At 39.9% G+C, this 21,195-nt stretch overlaps 1 protein-coding gene across 3 annotated transcripts in view; it reads left to right on the top strand.

Moving 5' to 3' along the window:
- The window catches only part of PXDN (peroxidasin), a 73,136-nt gene that overhangs the window by 29,119 nt on the left and 22,822 nt on the right, over positions 1-21,195 (top strand). For 2 of the 3 annotated variants that reach the window (XR_014546464.1, XM_083607053.1), the window contains exons 4-14: positions 6,730-6,801; positions 8,308-8,379; positions 9,755-9,924; positions 11,936-12,053; positions 12,542-12,711; positions 13,883-14,155; positions 14,266-14,382; positions 16,001-16,159; positions 17,541-17,653; positions 18,502-18,658; positions 20,577-20,685. Coding sequence is in view for 2 of the 3 variants with exons in the window: in XM_083607053.1 (XP_083463179.1) it covers positions 6,730-6,801; positions 8,308-8,379; positions 9,755-9,924; positions 11,936-12,053; positions 12,542-12,711; positions 13,883-14,155; positions 14,266-14,382; positions 16,001-16,159; positions 17,541-17,653; positions 18,502-18,658; positions 20,577-20,685 (1,530 nt within the window). In the remaining variant the exon portion in view is untranslated. Of the gene's footprint in view, positions 1-2,502; positions 2,575-6,729; positions 6,802-8,307; positions 8,380-9,754; positions 9,925-11,935; positions 12,054-12,541; positions 12,712-13,882; positions 14,156-14,265; positions 14,383-16,000; positions 16,160-17,540; positions 17,654-18,501; positions 18,659-20,576; positions 20,686-21,195 lie in introns of all 3 variants that reach the window. The other variant, XM_083607052.1, reaches the window with a different exon arrangement.

The raw sequence follows: 21,195 nt of genomic DNA, 5'->3' as shown, positions 1-21,195 counted from the left end.
GCAAAGTTGTTGAGCTTTTCTTAGGGGTGGGACCAGAAAGGGACCTGGCAATCGACCGCAATCTACCAAAACCTCCCGGGGGTTTACCAGTATATTGCGATCTAACTGTTGGACATCCCTGTTTTAGTAGATGGGGAAAGAAATTATGTATTGTGTTCTTAGGCACAAGGTACCTTTGACACCCTGATTACTCTTCTTGAATCGTAGCAGTTCTGTGAAACAAGAAATATTTGTGTATTAATATACTCGTAGCACCCATAATGTTGCTAGTTAAATATTAGAAGAACGGTGAACTGGCAGAGGTTTGGCTTCCTCTGTGAAATAACAAAGAAACTAGTACAAATAGGATTATCGTACCGGTCAGTTGACTGCCTGTTATTTGACCCTGGTCAATTATCCAATGAAGCTAAGGTTGCAACTGTGAAGATGGCAGTTTATATTTCCCCCCTTAGCCCTGTGGCAGTCAGTGTCAGATCTAGAAACAGAGGATAGTTTCTCCTGCGGGTTACTGTCCATAAGATATCCATAAGCAGTTGTTAGTGACAAAGATCATTGCATAGGACTAGCCATCGCTTTGTTTTCCTTGCTATGACCTAACTGACCTGTAAAATTTGTTTGATTGATAGAACTTGAAAACACTAGGAAACATGTAGCTGTTGAAAGGCCTAAGGACACAGCTGAACGACTCAAGGTTCTGTTGCAAATGAGACTTTTTAAGTTCTGTGATCAGGAAATTTAAAATCTTTTTGATTGTTGAACTGATAGTAACCCAACTCATAGGGCTGTTCTTATCACAAGTAAGATAAAGTATGTTGCTAATTTAGTATGTTATAGAAATGATAAAGTGCAATTTTTCTAGAAAAAGAAGTGCCAGAAATCATCACGAATGCCTCCCTTTTTCTCTTATAATGGTAATGGCGCCCACCTGAGATGTGCTGGAACTGAGTTCCAGTGAGTTCCAGCTGGGGGAAAAAGCCCTGGCTAGGGCTTTATGCATGGTAACTGTTCTCTCTTGAGCAATATCCTAAAGAGTACAGAGACAAGACAAGGCTTTGGTGGTACCCTGGACAGCTCTGTGAAGGGCTCAGGCTGGAGACTCCATAAGAACAGAACTCAGGTGTTGGTTCAGCAGCTGTCATTCTTAGATGAAGGCTTAAATAGGAGCTGCTGCTGTGTCCCAGTTGCCTAAAGAGAAAAGCCCCTTCAGTTAAATGCTTAATTAACTATCTTAAGACAGAAGCATTTTAATAACCTGCCTAAGAGAAGAGGGAGATTGAAAAATACATGCTGTGCCCCACCCCAAAAGCACACTGTGAGTGTATTGAAAGTGTTCAAGAAGCAAGACACAAGCTTAACAAAAACTTTCATTTCTGGAAAGTACAGTTTAGTGTACTGGTATCTAAGATGGCATGCAGCTTTTATGTAGTTTTATGCATTCTCTGTGTGGGTGTGAGAATCATTCTCTGGTGTCTGAACAATGGCTCAAGTTAACATATGAAGGGAAAGTCTCAGTCGTGCTGTCCTCTTTTCTGTGTCTGGAGTGACATTTTTTAACCTGTCAGTTTCCATCTTATGTCTGTGGCTATTTAGCAAGAGGTTTGCACACATCCCTGTGATGTAGTCTATTACAAATTAGGGTGCTTGGATGCAAAAGAGGATCGGGTTGCTACACCTTTATTTGTTGTGTAGAACAATAAGTTTTAGCAGGTGTACCTGCTGAAATCTCTTCTTCACAACTCTCAAAGGTGCAGGAGCTTTGCTTTTTAAAATCTTTTCGAAATTAATCATTAAATAAGAGGTCTCTGTACCAGCAAATTTGTTAGTGATCTTATAAAACTCCTCCCCAGTAACATTTACCTTGTTTTGTGGCTTTTGAGAGTTTTAAGGGCTACATTAACTAAAGTCTGATGGACCAGCGTTTCATACATTTGGGTTGTATATTCATTTGGCTATAATTTTTGATCTGCTAATGTTTTTGTGAGAATGGAGCAATGATCCTTTGGCTGGGATGAAGCACTTTCTGATAATCGAATATCAGTAGAAACATTACTGAACTAGAATTGCGATAATAGTTGATCTCAGTCCAGTAAAAAAAATAAAATACTTCTCCAATAATTCCATGCATTCTAGCTTCACTCAAGACTTCTGTGGTCCTATAGAGAAGAACACAATTGCTGTATTTCATGCCTTTAAAGATGCTCCACAGATCTGCCAATTGAATTCTGTGGAGATACATTTCCAGAAGAGCAAAAAGAACCAAAATCTATTTGGTGTGTCATCGTAAATCCTGCGCAAAATCTTATTTGGCTTCCAGAGACCATGGCAGGCAGATGCTCAAGTTAAAAAGAAAAGAAAAGTGTTTTTGGTGTGTATACATGTCTTGTTTTGTTGCTTTCTAATATGTATTTGGAAAACTGTCCTCACGTGTTGCCTTAATTCCATCCCGCATTAATGTAGCTCTCGTTTGTGTATACTAATATTACTGATTGTTTCTTGTTTCAGCTATTTGTACAAGAATGAAATCCAGTCAATTGACAGGCAAGCATTTAAAGGACTTGCCTCTCTAGAACAACTGTAAGTGCCTTTTCTCTTCTGTGCTGTCATCTGCTTGGTTGCCTCAGAGAAAAAGTGCACGTTTTGGGTCGACATTTCTTGCCTGCATGCCTTGCATGTCTGCACGGAATGGGTTTCTATTCCAACATGGTTGCAATTAGTAATACGCAGAAAACGTGTCTGTCAAATTCATTCTGTCTGTGTTCATATTGTATTTGTGATTTACATCTCAAGGCTATCCGTTCACTTTATAATGACTTAACGTGAGCAGACTCAAGTATAGCAACAAGAATTAAAACATGTATTTGGATCCAGTTCTTCTGTTTCTTACAAATACTTTACAGTTTTGAATTTTGTGGAATTAACTTCTGATTGCCTCAATGTAACCAGGTAGAATTTATGTTCTGATTTTTTCCCCAGCCTATACTTTTTGCAATTAAAGTATTTTTAATTTTGGTATGCTTTTGCCTCATCAAACCAGGGTGGATTTGAGTTAAATCAAATCGATTTAAATCACTAATTTGTAAGACTTGATTTAAATCACTAGTCATTAAGGCTTGATTTAAATCTTCTTCTTTTTTTAACAGAAAGACTCATTCTTGCTGGTATAATCTTAATATTTACAACCAGATGTAGGTTTCATTTTTGGAGTAATAAATTATCAGAGTAGTTTTTACAGTTATATCAAAAATTACTGATTTGGTTATACTATTAGAAATACATAGACAGATAATTATGAGATTATTGTGAGGTTTAATAAGTTAACAGTTTATATTTGGACAACTTTTCTGCTGTACTTTATTGGAAGGAGAAAAATAATCATTTCCTTAATAACAATTTAAGCAATTTATTTAAAACAATAACATTATAGCATATGTATCCATGTTTGTTAACTGATGTGGTTAAACGTGTTGTTGTTTAAAAAAAAAACAGACTGAGTTTTAGCGCACATGAAAAACTTAAAACAAATTCTTATTTGCTGATATATAGCCTTTGGACTATAATGTAACTTAAATAGAAAACTATCTTTAGAAAGATTTTTCCTCCCGAAGCATTTTATTTTAAAAATCCAATTTAATTTTTTTTAAAAAAACTGATTTAAATTTTTAAAAAATCTTTTAAAAAATCATTGATTTTTATCCACCCTGCATCAAACAGAGGAAAACTCAAAATATAGAAAAATATGGCTGGGGAGCACACCCTGTAACCTACAGAAAACTAAACTCCTTTTGGATTTCAAGGGGACAAGAGTACATTTTGGCTGTGGGTGTATGAAACAGCAATAGTCCTTAGTGCTGTGATAGATTCAGTTATAGATTTAACTATGTACAGTATGTTTGATGAGCTTCCATCAGTCCCAGGCAGCATGGCCAATGGTCAAGGATGTTGGGAGCCGCAATCCGATGATTTGTGGAAAGCTACAAGTTGCCCATCCCTGCCACAGCATTTTAAACTTCAGTTGTGCAGTAGACAACAGCATGATTCTGCTATATTAGTATGCCATCAGATATAGCTGAATTTCTGCAGAATAACTCATGAAGAATTGTTGGGTGTAGTAGTTAAATATTTTGTCAGTGTGTATTTGTTTGTATGAATGCCTAATGCCATATTTTTGTTCTTATTTTTATGGATTTTGAAGGGGTGGTATAGAAATCTATTAAATAAATGAATAAAATATTTATGCTTTTAAATGACATTTTAGTGGTGGTTAAAGTAAAAAAGTCAAGCTGTACAGACACAATTTAGAGCATTTTGAGTAGGTTGCAGGAAAATATCTTCATTTTAAAATGGGCTTTATCACATTGATTGAATCTTCCAACTCAGACCCCATTGACATAAGTCAATATAAGTCAGTGCATAAGTCTATGCGAAGGAAGGAAGGAAGGAAGGAAGGAAGGAAGGAAGGAAGGAAATTGACTTGCTGGATCAGACCAAGGGTCAATGTAGCCTGCCAAAACCTCTGGGAATCTTGTCAGAAAGATGTGTTGGAAGTAGCCTCCCCATTTGCCTATTCATCTTTAAATCAGAAGGATACTTCTTTTGATTATAAGGGTTCCAGTTTAGCTATAATAGATGGTCATCATCCATAGATATATTCTCCATGAATTTCAAATGAAGCCAATTTGACAAAATTGTTGTCTGAGGTGGATTTTAATATGTTAGCTTTTCTTTAACACACACACACACACACATCAGTTTTCATATTAGCCATACTCCTGTGGTGTTGATACAGCACTAAGGTTTTCAGAAGCTGCTTAATAAGAAGCTTTGCTGTAGCTTGGTGATGAAATTTGATGCAGCAGTTTGATGTATGGTTGCAAGCATGACATAGAGTAACACACAGACATTCATTTAGGAAGTGACATCAGACCATCACCCTCATTTCCTAAGCACTTATGTTGTGACATCAGTGGGATCCCAGATGCTAAATACGTATATCAATAGTGTTGTACCTAATTGTGAAGTACAGAACAGCGTACGATTTTGTTACTCCAAGTAGAACCAAGCACCATTCTTTCTTTTTTATTTTGAACTTTTTCGGTTTTAAGGTGCATGATGATGCTTTCAAAAATTGCATGCTTTCACTGTCATACATATCAGGTGGAGGTACATTTTAATGGGTGTGGCAGAAGCATTGCTCTGTAGATTCTGCCTGTTCTTCTGCGAAATGATTCTTCACTGTACAAAGAATGATGTAACTTTTATTGTTCTCTGTTATTGCAACATATCCTTGGTTCATTACTGGTAGAATATTAATCACAGAATAACACATTTGCTCACAATAGCTGTGTCCAGTGGCGTAGTGTGGGCGGGGGTCAAGAGAGCAATTGCCATGGGTGCAAAATTCTTAGGGGTGCAATATTTCAAAAGAAAGTGGTAGTAATATATATATAAAATAGCTTAAAAGGCTTACAGATATTTTCAAACAGCTGTCATTACTTCTGGGTGTGTTTTTGTGTAACTTTGAAGGTTGAGAATATGACTAGTAGAATGTTCTGCCTTTTCCATACTTGTAAGGACAACATTCCTACTCTAGTCATTAGTATAAACAGAGAAAACAACAAAAAAAATTCTTCCAGTAGCACCTTAAAGACCAACTAAGTTAGTTCTTGGTATGAGCTTTCGTGTGCATGCACACTTCTTCCATAAACAGAGAAGTTACTCTTAATCCCAGTCTTGTGACCAAAGATCATTTAAGTGACGGTGCTGGAAATGGATGTCAGGTACTACCCTGTTCTAGTGCTCACCAAAACAGGAATGAAGAAGCATGTAATGTGAAATTGAACTGCATGCCGTAGCTCATATTGGACGTAAACATTTATTTCCTGTATCAGTGTTTTGTAGAAGGTTAAAATGGCCCTACTTCTGTATCCCAGGCGTTGCTGTGCCACATGATCATAAGTGGGTCTGCTGCATGTGTGCATAATGACCGCATTTATTTTTTTAGGTTTAAATTTGAGCTGAAAGTTTCTCATTGGAGAACAAATGTAGAATTGTATTTCTTAACTATTTCATGTAAGCAATGTATGCTGAGGTAAGTGGTAGTTTGTTTACAGGAGAAAGATGTCTGCTGTAGATAAAGCATGTGTTATATTTTGTGGATGGAAACATTAATCACAAAGCAATCATCTTTTTTTTCTTTTTCTTTCATTCTGATTTGAGGGCCAGTAAGTTCATGAATCAGTTAAGAGCTCATTCATATATATATATATATATATATATATATATATATATATATATATGGGAATGCCGTCAAAAGCAAACAGATTTGGAGAGGGTGCATGGAGGGGAAAGGGTGTTAAGTTCTGCTGTGTTAGCGGGACTTGTTGCCCAACAACTTGGTTGAATCCAGTCCCCTATGCTTAATAAACGAAAATATGACATCACATCCAAACATTATCCTTTAATATAATGTTATTCATAGGTTTGTTCTGAAATGTTCTGAATCTCCTGGTGATTGATATATAATGATCCTACCTGATAATTTGTACTGCATTAGTAGATCATGGGCACCACCTGTTGTATAAAGGCTTGGGCTTTCTGTTTAATGCAGGATGGCTGTAGGATCCAAGTTACTTGTACACATTTTTTTTTTTTTAAGCAGCTGCTTTGGGACCCTTTATTAAGCACACTGTGTTTCTGTGTCGTCTTATTTCCCTTCCCCTTCCCCAACAGGTACCTGCACTTTAATCAAATTGAAACATTGGAACCAGAATCATTTACCCATCTTCCCAAACTTGAAAGATTGTAAGTTTTGTTTTTGTTTACTCCCTCTTCCAGATGGCAGCTTCCCCTCACATGGAGGATGACAGTCCCCATGGCGATTCCTTATAATCCTAGACTGTGTACACAGCCCCATTTACTCAACCTCCAGGTGCTCTCACTTCTGCTTTGGGAAGCGGTGGACGCGTGATGTTAGCCGCAATCTATATTTGTCTTGTTGTCTCTTAAGAAAGGCTTCATTTCGATGCGTTTTTACCTAAAGCAGCACTGATCTGGCTTGAGAAAAAGAACCACCTGGCTGTGTTTCAAGCCATTAATGTGTACACAGCCCAAGTTCAAAGCACAAAGCCGCCATGCTGTTTGGAACCTCTCTTTTACTCCATGCTAAATTAGCTAGTAAGGAAGCTGCCAACTGGATAAGCCCTAAATAAAATGTAGCCTCAGTATATATAGTTTTCCCTGGGAAGAAATTCTGTGCAGTAGCACTGCTGTGCTTGGACATTGGAACTGAAGTCCAAGTCCCTGTAGCCACTGTTCTTGAGAGAGGATGTGAACAAATTGGTCTCTTTCTCTCTCACACACCCACCCACCAACCTGGATTGACCCTAGGCTGGCCACCCAGCCTGCTGCTAATCTTGCGGCAAAAGTGCAATTTGGATTTTTCAGTGCAAAGGAAATAAATTGCAGTTTAAAATCCACTCAAGTATCTCCAAGCACAGTTTCTGTTGAGATCTTGGCAACCGCTGCCTAGGCAATCGGCTACCATTTTGAAAATGGAGCTGAGAGGAAGTGAGAAAGGAACTACACTTTATGATTACGCAGCCTAGTTCCCTTTCCTCTCGGCTTGGTCTTCCAACTGGCAGGGCGCAGCATGCCTGGTTGGCAGGGTGGGAGAAACTGGCGGGGGTGAGGGGCACAGCTGGAAGTGGGAGCAGAGAGACAGGGAACAAACTGCAAGAACAAGGCTAAGAGAAACGGAGGCTGCAAGAGACTGAGAAGCAGTGCCGTTGTGCGCAGACAAGGTACTGTAAGGGCTTCTGGCTGCACAGAAGTAAGGATTTCTGTGTGCCCCCTAAACCTGTTCTGGGAGTTCTTCACCCCACCAAACCAGTTTTGAGGAGGGTGCCTGAGGAGAAGAGAGGAAGTTCCATTGCACAAGTGGAAGTCCTTTTGCTAGCAGAACTACTTTGCTAGATACCACACTTGGTGGATACTTTGCCCAAAGCCCCCTAAAATCTGGCAACAGCCCTGCACTTACTTGAGGGTAAATCTCAATTTACTAGTTAAAACTTCCATAAGATTGAGCTGCATCATCACTTACATTTTTTCCAGATGCCCTCAGCTTTCGAACGTATTTTATAGTCATTAACAGGAATATTGGGTCATTACTTATAAAAATACAATGATATGCAGCAACAAATACATCAACATGTTTTTTTAAAAAAGGAGTACATAGGAAGCATGCTAGACTGGGGAAAGACTGGTATAAGGCATTCAAACCGCTAATTAGTAAATGCAATATTTCAACAGATTTTTACATAACAACAGAATATCCCATTTAATTCCCGGGACATTTAGTCACTTGGAATCTATGAAACGACTGTAAGTAAATTTCCTTTCCCCCTTTAAAATTGTACTTAATCTTCTGTCAACTAACTCTATACTCTTTAATGCTCTTGTATTTATATGCCATTTTCAGGTGGTAACTATTGATAGAGGCAGTATCTACCTCATCGTTGACCTGCCAGTATCTTAAGCTAGATTTGTGCTAGGTACAGAATCTCAGTGTTCAGCAGATAATACACATTTGGCTCCTGAGCAAGCCCCTTCCTGTTTTTCTGACCTTTGGTGCTACAAATGGAGAAAGGTATCTATTATCTTAAACAGAGAGAGAGAGAGAATACCTGTTGTAATTGACAATTCGTTCACGACCACTAGCACAGATTCCTGGTAAATATAAAGATTGCAGATCTGTCACAGTGACTTGCGCACTCTCTCTCTCATCACATCTGTTTCTTTACCAAAACCAATTTCCTGTATTCCAGTGCAGTGAGTAATGGTGCTGTTGCCATTAGTTGAGTAAACTGTGGACCAGGGTCGTAAATTTTTTTACAGGAGTCACTGCTAAACATTAGCCTGAACTCTATCATATCTTCATTTCACCTTGCTTCATCTGGAGAAGGAAATAAATTAACCTCTAGTTTTACATGTTTTATCTTGACAATTATGAGCTTCTAGTGTGTAGACTGAATAATGACAGCTTTTAAAAATCTTGGCGGCTCCTCTTTTTTTATTATTATTATTTTAGTCACTCACCACATTGTGTTTTATTAATATAACAACAGAAGGAGGTGGTTTCTTCGTGTATCACAAAACTGCACCGTTTAAGTTTATTAATCTTAAGATAGACAGATACAACTTTATTCGCATCAGCTGATGGCCTTAGCAACCATAAAACGTTACAATATACACAGAAAAAAAGAGATTTAGTATAAAAGCACAGTTTATTAATCTTAAGAAAAATAACAAGTAATACTATCTGTGTGTCATTTGATGGGAAAATGGAGTTAGGTGGGGAGGAGATTTGGAATCAGTGGCAGCATTTTAACTTATTTTATCCCAGGTGGACCTCAGCAACACCAGAGTTTTAAATACTATTCTTTCAAATTGTCTCTTAGCCCCCGCTTCCAATCCTTCACTAAACACACCCCTTGATTAATTGCACTCGGGTTGTAGCAACTGACTGAAGTCTGATGCAGAGTAACCTTAGTCTGTCTCTCAAATTTTCTTCCAAGTAAAGACTGCTTCATTCAGTACAAGGTTCGTAGCTAAATTCACTTTTAACTGGCGCCAATGAAATTAGGATCTCCTGGCTTTCAGGTTTCCCACTAGCATTCTGCATAGTCTTACAGCATCTCACAGTACGTACGTGTCATGCTTGATTTCATTAATATGTACAGTTTGTTGTTTTGTCCAGGCGTCTGGATTCAAATGCACTTCACTGTGACTGTGAAATACTGTGGCTAGCAGATTTGCTGAAGACATATGCAGAGTCCGGTAATGCGCAAGCTGCAGCTACTTGTGAATATCCAAGGAGAATCCAGGGAAGATCAGTGGCCACAATAACACCAGAAGAACTTAACTGTGGTAAGATGGATTGATTGTGTGTGTGTGTGTAAATTTGCCTCCATCTGTCTGTTTCTGGGGTGGATGGGAATGATATCTAAATTTTGTTGAGAAGGACATCTTGCCCATGGGACGCGGGTGGCGCTGTGGGTTAAACCACAGAGCCTAGGACTTGCCGATCAGAAGGTTGGCGGTTCGAATCCCTGCGATGGGGTGAGCTCCCGTTGCTCGGTCCCTGCTCCTGCCCACCTAGCAGTTCGAAAACACGTCAAAGTGCAAGTAGATAAATAGGTATCGCTCCGGCGGGAAGGTAAATGCCGTTTCCGTGCACTGCTCTGTTTCACCAGAAGTGGCTTAGTCATGCTGGCCACATGACCCAGAAGCTGTACGCCGGCTCCCTCGGCCAATAAAGCAAGATGAGCGCCACAACCCCAGAGTCGATCACGACTGGACCTAATGGTCAGGGGTCCCTTTACCTTTACCTTACATCATGCCCATGTGCACTTCATATTAACAATAAACAATTTAATTGTTTCCTGGGATCTCTCTACTCCATTTATTCCTGACTCATCCTCATTTATTTGTTGCATTATGAAAGCACGCCATTCTGTATGGCAGCCCCTTCTTGGCATTTGTTAGCAATAATCCACAAAGGTATGGGCAGTCTCCAACAAAGTGGTTCTGCTATTTCTGTTTGGACAATGGAACTTCCCCTCCATCTCCTCTCCCTTTGTGCCCCCACACCCTCCCCAAATCACAGAATCATACTGTCGTAGAGTTAGAAGGGACCTTGAGGGTCATTTCGTCCAACCCTGCTCTTCCAATGTCTTCTTTGTTTTCATGAGGCATGGAATGCCCTCAAGTCACTGGCCCCTGAAAGCATGCTTTTCCTCCCCTCCTGGCTGTCGCCTAGCCAGAGACAGTGTCTGCCTGGGCTTGACTTACCTCCCTTCCAAAGGGTTGGGAGAGACCTCAGAGCAGAATGAGGGGGCATGCACAGAGGGTAGAGAGTCAGGTGGAAACACCAGTGCTCAGCCAGAGGTCCTTGTGTCAACAGAACTATGTACATCATTGGATACTGCCCAATGTAATAAACTTTTTTTGAAAAAAAACCCCCACACATCTTGAAACAGAAAGGATTGTTGGAAGCGTATTTAAATGTCCGTGAATTACTACTTCATCCTATAATAATGAAAATATGATTCGGGCATCTTGCTTGGAAATTTGCACGTGTCGTGTGATGGCTGAGTAAATGTGAGGATAGAAATTCTAGGCAAGCAGCCAAACATTCATGTGGCGTTGATACACATAAAATGACAGAGCTGAAATTAAAACCCTCAAAAGAGATACAGGATACTTTAAGCGAGGCCTGCATGACTTGTGAACCACCAAATCTAGCCAGCCATGTGGCCCATTGGACTTAATAAACAACCTGTTCTGGCTGCCTGCTTGGGACTGCAAAAACAAGAGTATTGTCAGGATACTGACATAACATAGTTGATGTCTGGGTTTGCGGCTACCCATAAGCATTTGTGAGAACAGAATGCTGGGCGAGTTAGGCCTTTGTTCTGCTCCAGCAGGGATCTTAAGTATTGTGTTCAGCAAGCTGTGAAGGTCTACTGTTATGTGTTTTAAATGATGCCTCATGTGGTTCTTTTTACCTCTACGGTTTTTCTGTCATTGCATTGAAAGTCTGAAAACTCTTGGTGGTACAGTTATTTAAGACAGCTGTAATACGTATGACACTGCATTTTAAAAACTGTTCTTAGAAGGAGACATTAAAGAAATTGTGCAATGCACGGCATATTGATCTTCGTACTGTAAACTTTTTTGTTAATATATATTAAAACTTTATTATTAGCCTAAAATAATAACTGATGATATGCTTAATAGTGTTTAGGTTTGCACAGCCTAGCTTCATCTGTGAGAGCTAATCGTTTATACCTTACGTTAAAATGGAAGAGCTAACCTATTCATAGTTTATTTTTCAGTCACATTAAAAAAAAATAAAAATGCTTTGTTGATTATACAGAGAGACCAAGAATTACGTCAGAGCCTCAGGATGTGGATGTTACCTCAGGGAATACCGTTTACTTCACTTGCAGAGCTGAAGGCAATCCCAAACCAGAAATTATTTGGCTTCGAAACAAGTAAGGCTGCTTGGTGAAGACTTGACATTTTCATCCCCCCCCCAAAGTTTTTTATTTGAGTTTCCATTGAAATGAGGCTGTATTTTAATGTTTTAATGTTGTATTTTAATCTTGTTTTTAAGTTGTATTTCAATCTATTTGTTTTTATATCGGGTGTTAGCTGCCCTGAGCCCGGTCTTGGCTGAGGAGGGCGGGGTATAAATAAAATTTATTATTATTATTATTAGAAAATAATTTTCTCTGTGTAGACTCATCTTAATAAGAGTTCATTGACCAACATCAGATCACTTGCAAAAACTGTTTGAATTTGAGATTAGCTGCGATTCCTGCGGAACTAGATGACCCTTGGAATCTTTTGCTTTTATACAGTTCTGTGAGGGCCTGCACACACAACACACTGAACAAATTCGTGCTCAGTTTTTTGGGGTAATTTTTTAGAATACTTATAAATTAAAGGTTCTTAGTCCCACAGTTTTCTCTCTCCATAGTAATGAGCTCAGTATGAAAACGGATTCCCGTTTGAACTTGCTGGATGATGGCACGCTCATGATTCAGAACACTCAAGAGACTGACCAAGGCATTTACCAGTGCATGGCCAAAAATGTGGCAGGAGAAGTGAAAACTCAAGAAGTTACTCTACGCTACTTTGGTTCACCAGGTGTGTATGTTTCTAATGCCATTTTTTTAAAAAAATAGTATGTTGCATACCTCTTATTCAAAGAGATAAGCTTAATAGTACAATATAATTTTGCATGACCCGTTGCAGATCTAGAACACACAAAACAGCCTGACTAGGGTCTTCCTTTTATTTTTATTTTGTAAATTTAGAAGTAGTGTGAAATCAGAAATATTTAGGTCCGCACCAGATTCCATATAACATAATAATATCCTTATGATACAGGGCCTATATAACAGGAGGTGGGTGAGATTTAAAGTGCATTAGTTGCGAGTGGGAGCAGAGCACTTTTCCTGGTGGAACTCAGTTGCCAGGAACAAATGCTGCACAAGAAAAAACAGTCAGGGATAAACAGCTTTAGTCAGCCGCAGAAGGTATGGCAGGGAAGCGGTTCTCATCTGACCTCCTGATGACTGTGTTGCTACTGCTTCCAGGGAAGGAGGAGGAGAGACCAAGGAGGCAGGGATGTTGGGGCAGTAGAAATGCACTGGTGGAATCAATCTGGTGCTTCTGCGGCTATATTTGCACTTTGTCAGTCTCTGTCACGTCTCAGTTCCCCCTCTCCTCAGCATCTCACTTGTCACTTATTACGGGGGCCGAACCCCCCCCCATGGCCCCTAGGAGTTGGCTCCTATGGCCCCACCACATTGCCTACTGCTAGTTTTACAGTGGTACCTCCAGTTACGAACTTAGTTGGTTCCAGAGGTCTGTTCGTAACCAGAAACCGCTCGTAACATGAGGTACGCTTTTGCTAATGGTGTTTCCCGCTGCGCACGTGCCGCCAAAGCGCAACTTCCGCTTGCATCCTGGGGCAAAGTTCGCAACAAGGAGCACCTACAACAAGGAGCGCGTAACCCGAAGTGTTCGCAAAGGGTACCGTATGTAACATGAGGTACCACTGTACTGTGATCAAGGGAAAATCCAGTTTGCTTTTTCCTGTCCGCTCATGCTGTGCTTCCTTTCTCAGCTTTTATATATGGAATGAACATGACCCAAGTTTACTAGCCGTGTCCTTATTTTAATAAGGCGCTGAAAAACAATACGATACAGCAACTTCTTTTAAAGAGTGTACATTTCTTTTGTTTCATTTCTCTAAATGCCAGAATACTGGTGTTAACAGAGGGTATCTTAAACATTCTTCCATTTGTTACAGCTAGGCCAAGCTTTGTGATTCACCCCCAAAATACAGAGGTACTGGTTGGAGAAAGTGTCACCCTGGAATGCAGCGCAACCGGTCACCCCCAGCCACGGATCACATGGACTAAAGGGGACAGAACTCCTCTCCCAAGTGACCCTCGCATCACCATAACTCCGTCAGGAGGGCTTTACATCCAAAACGTGGAGCAGGAAGATGGTGGAGAATATGCCTGTTTTGCAACCAACAGCATCGATAGCATCCATGCGACTGCATTCATCATTGTTCAAGGTACGTGGTGTTTAGATCTACAATCTAAAGTACTGATGTTCTGTGGTTCCATGAGCTATAGTCTGAAGTATATGTTCTGACTCTTTTTCCATTTTCTCTTTATCACATAGCCGTACCTCAGTTTACTGTGACTCCTCAAGACAGAATAGTAATTGAGGGACAAACTGTTGACTTCCCTTGTGAGGCCCAGGGATATCCACAGCCAGTCATTGCCTGGACTAAAGGAGGTAAGAATTTAGATTTGGGGAGAAATCTGTACACCTTGAAAAAAATTAATACGTTTTTGCAAAATTCAAGCCATTATGTGATCTAGAAGAAATTATGTCTATTTCAGTTTCCCTGATTTTGCTAGTAACAGTTGTTATTGGTGACTGAAAGTTTCAAAAACTCACCTCTCATTTGAGTTGGGCTTTAAAAGCCCCTGAAGTTTAGCTCAGGAGAATTTGGTCATTATTGGGTACGGCCAGATGGTCTCCATTCTTTGGCTGTTCCATCAGTTACCTCTGTCCCACATGTTGCTCTTGCCTTTTGATTAACTTGGAAGATTTCTAGGCTTAGGACTTTATCCAAGGAAGGTTTCTCTCACACAACAGAACTTCCCACCTCTCTCCTACCTCTGAATCTCTCTCCCTGCCCCCCCCCCAAGGTTCAGTTCCATAAATGGATGCTCTTGTGTGAATAGGACAACTTGACTTGATACAACCATCAACTTTAACCTTGTTTATCTCCTTCCTTTTTTTCCTTAAAGGTTAATAACACATTTTACATGACACATGTTATGTGACCATTACATATGCTTTGAATTGTAGGCACTAATCACATATAATTTATGTATCTGAAATAGAGACAAGATTTGAGCTTTTTTCTTAGTTGATAATGACTTGAAACTTCCTTCAGATACATGTTATTAGTTAATCTGAAGTCCTAGCAACTTATGTTTACGTGATTGTGAAGATATTCCTCTTCTAAATATATTATATGAAGGTGCAGAAGTTTCAGCCATTCACAGATTTTTCCTCTTGTTTTCCTCTGCAGCTGCTGCAGAGGAAACAGGTGGAAGAACTCAAATACACACGTTACTGTTTACACTTGCATTAAAGAACCTGCAGAATTGTGTTGATCACTTTGAACTGTTGATTTCACTAGGATATGCTTCCAAGTAATTTGTTCATGATCAAGGTGAAAAGCTAGAATTTATTGTTTTATTTCAAAATTTGTATATATTTATTAAAATAGAGCAGGCACAGAAGAAGATGTAAAAAGTATAGTAGACAGCATTTGCTGTATTAGTACATGATGATATTTGATATTAATCTTCACTTTTTAAAAATCTTCCATTATCTCAAAAGTGTTTTACTGTTTCTGCAATGGAATTAAGACAATACAATTGTAAGAGGGAAACAGTTTTGACTTATTCTTTCGCAATAATCATTTCTGGTATCATTCTTAGTGCTTTAAAATCTCTTTGGCTAAGCTTAGTGAAGAAGGCAAATCCACAATTGGGAGAATGCAAAATATGAGCTTCCACCAAATCAAAGAGGCCTGAACCCAGACCTGTACAAATATGAGATGGTCAAAACAGGGTTGTTTTAGGCTTGAGAATATATATAAATATTTTCTTAAAGTACATTCCCTCACCATGCTGCATTTTCTGGGAAAGCTGGGGAGGGGAATGATATTAACAGGAACCAGGTAAAATTTGTCCATTTTAATTGTCCTATTTCCATCTTCTTTTTGTAAGAAAGAGGTTGCCAGAACGAAGAATGCTTTGGAAATATTGTTGACCCAGCGTCAAATCAATGGTGCAATACTTTCATTTTTTTTTTGAAAAAATGTGTGTTTCAGGAAGCCAACTTTCTGTAGACAGAAGGCACTTAGTCCTATCATCTGGAACACTGAGGATTTCCAGAGTTGCTTTACATGATCAAGGCCAGTATGAATGTCAAGCTGTTAACATTGTAGGATCTCAAAGAGTTGCTGTTCATCTGACCGTACAGCCTAGAGGTAGGTTCACAAAAACTCATGTTCATCCAGATTGTTAATGTGTTTTAAACCATCTTTCGGTTTGAAATCCGACTAGATTTTCCATTTTTTGAACATACACATGTTAAGAACCATTAAGTATACAGTTGATATACGGTTCAATTTATCACACACACACACAGAGAGAGAGAGAGAGAGAGAGAGATGTAATCTATCTATTGGAGACAAGCTAGGAAGATAAAGCTTGGCACATTTATAGGGAGGAGAGCGATGAAATACAGAATTTTTTCATCACCAGAATTTTTAGTTGAATAGAGAGTTTCTCAAATTTGAGAAGCAGGGCAAGTGGAAAAATGAGGGCTGTAGGGGTATGCCAGTGGGAGCAGCAAATTGGCACTGCCAGTGCGCCCACAGCGTCCTGCCATGGCCAGCCTCCTGCCTGCTCCCCTTAAGCAGCAGTGATACCCCTCTCAGGAGGAGGGTGGGGCAACATTGCCTGTTTTTCTGTCTATTGCTGCTGAAGCCTCCATAAATAATTGTTGAATGATATTGAATTATTATTTTGTACATAAAACAGGCCCAATTTTTTAAGAGTATTAACGTGAAGTAACCTCTTACTGGCAGGAATGTTCTTAGGTGAGAGGGATGTTTTCAAGGTAAAAACCTTTACAGTGGTACCTCGGTTTATGAACTTAATCTGTTCCAGAAGTTCGTTCTTAAAAACCGAAACCATTCTTAAACCGAGGCACACTTTCTCTAATGAGGCTGCCGGTGCCCTTCCACCATTCGGATTCCGTTCTTAGACCGAGGTAAAGTTCTCAAACTGGGACACTACTTCCAGTTTTGCGGAGATGATAAACCAAATCATTCTTAAACCGAACTGTTCTTAAACTGAGGTATCACTGTACTTTATAATGCAATCCTGCACACCTGGAGCTAAGTCTCATTGAACTCTAAGGGACTTATTTATAGTCGACATTCATAGGATTGCCCTGTTATACAGTTGCACCTTGGAAGTCTTGCGGGTCAAACATTTTGGCTTCCGAACGCCACAAATCTGGAAGTGAGTGTTTGTGAACATTCTTTTGGAACCCAAAGTGCGGGTTCTGCGAGTTCCAATTGGCTGCAGGAGCTTCCTGCAACAAATTGGAAGCCACACTTTGGCTTCCGAACGTTTTGGAAGTTGAATGTACTTCCGGAGTGGATAACGTTTGACTTCCGAGGTACTATTGTAATATAATCTTATACATATCTATTCAGACTTAAGCAATTTTGAGTTAAGTGAGGCTTAGCCTCAGGTTTGTGGTTGTACAACTGTAGCCTCGATGAATGTGAATGTTTCTGTTTAAAGACTATTACCCACTTGTCATTGCTTCTGTGCAACTTTTATTTTATTTTTTAGTAACCCCTGTGTTTGGTAATGTTCCAAGTGATATGACAGTAGTAGTTGGCACAAATGTGCAGATTCCATGCAGTTCTCAAGGAGAGCCTGAGCCAGTAATAACATGGAATAAGGTAATAAACTCGTGTTTATAATTAGAATAGGTTTTCAGATTCCTGTGTAGTTCATTCTTTACAAAGCATATGGTAGCTGACAGCTGCGTCGCCTTGGTATAAATTATTAGTTTCACTTCTTTCTGAGACCATGTGTTTGGAAAAGTTATTCAAACTGCAGGTACTTAGCAATGCAATTAAACTGTAAAATATGCTTCCTAAAAGTAAAGAGCTTATATACATGATATTAGCAGCAAGGGCTTTGTATGCAAAATACTGGGGGGGAAAGAGAAATTCCTCATTTGAGAGCCTGGAATATTAAACTGTAGGAAGTGACAATGTGGAGCAAAGCCTTTGACAAAGGGAAGGAAGACAAATAAATTTGAACAAGAATGGTTGAAGAGAGCTTTGGAACAGTAAGCAGGAGGGGAATAATACTTCTTAACGCTTTCTCAATTCTGTGAAAAGATTTGGCTATGACCCATCCTCTAATCTCCATGCTTATAAATTTTAAAATTATACAAAGTACTGTAATTTATAAATGAAATGCTGAATATATGAGACTCAGAAGTTGCCCTCCTACTTGGTAATAGTATGGGAGGAATTCATCTTCAGCCGAAGTCAAACATTTCAACTTGCAAAAGGAACAATCCCTTCTCCCTGCATGCTGTTCTGGGGGGTTCTGGAGCCAAGTTTGAGGGGCACACAGGACTTCTGCTTACAGTTGAATCCCGTCCTATATTCTTCATGCATAGCTCTCGTTATTAATACAATGTATTTTTTAGTTTATTTAAGTTTGTTAGTGTTTGATTATCACCAGCAGGTGGACTTATAACAGTAAATTAAATTGGCTTTCCGATTTGCTGCAGGATGGTGTTCAAGTTACTGAAAGTGGAAAATTTCACGTTAGCCCTGAGGGATTTCTTACCATTCGTGATGTTGGACCAGCAGATGAAGGCCGTTACGAATGTGTTGCAAGGAATACAATTGGATATTCTTCAGTTAGTATGGTACTAAGTGTAAATGGTAAGATTTATAAACTGCAGTTGGTGTGGAAGTATCTCTCTAAAATATTACCAGGATCTTCAGAAGAGAAGAGGCTTCACTGGCAATGCAGTAACTGGTGGAAGAATGTAGAAATTATAAGAACTTCTGGTTCGCCAGAAGCGGCTTAGTCATGCTGGCCACATGACCCACAAGCTGTACGCTGGCTCCCTCGGCCAATAAAGCGAGATGAGCGCTGCAACCTCAGAGTCGTCCGCGACTGAACCTAATGGTCAGGGGTCCCTTTACCTTTACTTTAAAAGGGAAGGGTTGCAGGGAGAGAATTTCCCTCTTCGTCTTCGGATAGAGTAAGTTTGTGTGGTAATGGATAAAAAGCTCAGCTAAATTTTAGAACATCAAATTGAATGAGGGAAATGGAAAGGTATTTTGAAACACAGGTGTCAGGCACACCAAGGGAAGATAATTTCTATTGCATATTTAATTATTATTTGGATGGCTCGATGATAAGGTGTCTGACAGCAAATTTGCTAATAAGAAGAATACACCGTATTTTTCTCCCTATAAGACGCACTTTCCCCCCTCCAAAAATGGAGGGGAAATGTGTGTGCGTCCTATGGGGCGAATGCAGGCTTTTTTGCTGAAGCTTGGAGAGCGAGAGGGGTCAGTGCGCACTGACCCCTCTAGCTCTCCAGGCTTCAGGAAGCTATCCATAAGCCTGGGGAGCCCGCGGGAGTTCCCGCAGGGCTCCCTAGGCTGCGGATAGCAGCCTGCTTGCCCGGAGAGCAGGGCGCCCTGAAGCAGAGCACCCCGCCCTTCAGGAAGCTATCCGCAGCCTGGGGAGCCCTGCGGGAGTTCCCGTGGCTGGGGGGGAATAATTTTTTTTCTTTATTCCCCCCCCAAAAAAAAACTAGGTGCGTCCTATGGGCCGGTGCGTCCTATAGGGCGAAAAATACGGTACATCATTGTCTCCTGTTTCAGAGGATGCTGTTAGAAAGGTAATCTAGAGTTTGGACTGGGCTATTTTTGGCGAGGTTTCTTCTACCTGGCTTATTTTAAAGGGTTGGGCTGTGGGTTTTTTTGTGCTTCTGCAAACCTCAGAGTTTCCACAAGCTTGATGATACCTCCTCCTTATTTCTCAGTGGCTGTCATGGCTACAATTCTGTTGACACTCATCACTTGCATTCACTATTAGAAGGAAGGAGTGCAGGGAAGTTGTGGCAGAATTTCAAGAGACTGAGAATACTGAAGAGATAAAATATTTTCCAGGGCTTGCAGAAGAAACAGGAGTCTTTCATCTTTCCTAGAGACCACCCAGCCTTTCCCCACCTCTAGATCAGAAATGTTGCTAAGATACAGATAAGATTACATGCTGCAGCTGAGAACCCTGGATTTGCTTTAGGGAAACCTAAAGAGTCAGAGATTTCTTTCTTTCTTTCTTTCTTTCTTTCTTTCTTTCTTTCTTTCTTTCTTTCTTTCTTTGCACAGCAGACTCACATGTCCAATGCACTGCCTTTGAAACTCCTATCTGTTTTAGAAGGTAATGGGATCAAGTAATCAAGAAAAAGCCCAGAGCCTTTTAGACAGTGTGAATCTACCATGGCTCACATATTTTCAGTATGTCTTTGGATTATATGTCATTGTGGTTTGGGGTTCTTTAACACCTTTGTATTGCAAAACAGAGAACAAATACTAATGGTAATTTATACCTTTTCATTGAACTTGTAGAAGAATGGAGGCATCCCCAACGCAATCTTTTTTTTTTTTAATGATGTTCTCAAGATATTGAAAATTTTCAGCTGTAAAAGTAAATCTTTTTAGGGGAAAAAAAGAGATTTATTTGTAATAGAAAAATGATGTCGTGTCTAGACTTTGCTCATAGTGAGTCATTTTTGCATGCGGATAAATTTGCAGCTCTTTTTTTTCTCCCCCCTCTCTCTAGTTCCTGATGTCAGTCGAAATGGAGATCAGTTTGTAGCAAGCTCAATTGTTGAAGCAATTGCTACTGTTGACAGAGCAATAAACTCAACCCGTACACATTTGTTTGACAGGTATTGTCTGGAGGGTTTTTGTTTTATTTTATTTCATCATGACAGTGTGCTGGTTTATTACTTGTTCGTTTTGTAACAGTGGCTTGAGGGGACATGGCAGTTTTGCTCAAAGATCAACTGGATACTCTACATCTTGTAATTCTTTTACCTATGATAAATCCCCCTCTCTTCACAAGTAATCCTATATAGGCATATCCACGCATCAGTTGCCTGCAATCTCAGTGGGTGGTGTAGCACAAAATGCTTACCCACTGAGGCATAACTAAGCTTCTGGGATTTTTCTACTGGTTGTATGGACTGGCGGGTGGGGAACGCTTAGTCTAAGGCACGCTGACTCTTTGGAGACTGGAAGTGCAGAAGCTGTGTATCCGATTCCCTAAATCAGAGCCATGTGGCTTTTCCAGTTTCCAAGTAATTGTAGAAGCCCAACCAGTTCAAAATCTTCCCCATAGAAGCTGTACAACTATTTGAGGGAGGAAAAAGAGGAAGTACTACTATTCTCCACTGCAA

The sequence above is a fragment of the Podarcis filfolensis genome, assembly GCF_964270895.1.
Source record: "Podarcis filfolensis genome assembly, chromosome: 3".
Taxonomy (NCBI): Eukaryota; Metazoa; Chordata; class Lepidosauria; order Squamata; family Lacertidae; genus Podarcis; species Podarcis filfolensis.
Note: the sequence above shows the minus strand (reverse complement) of the source record. Positions and strands in the feature narration are given on the sequence as shown.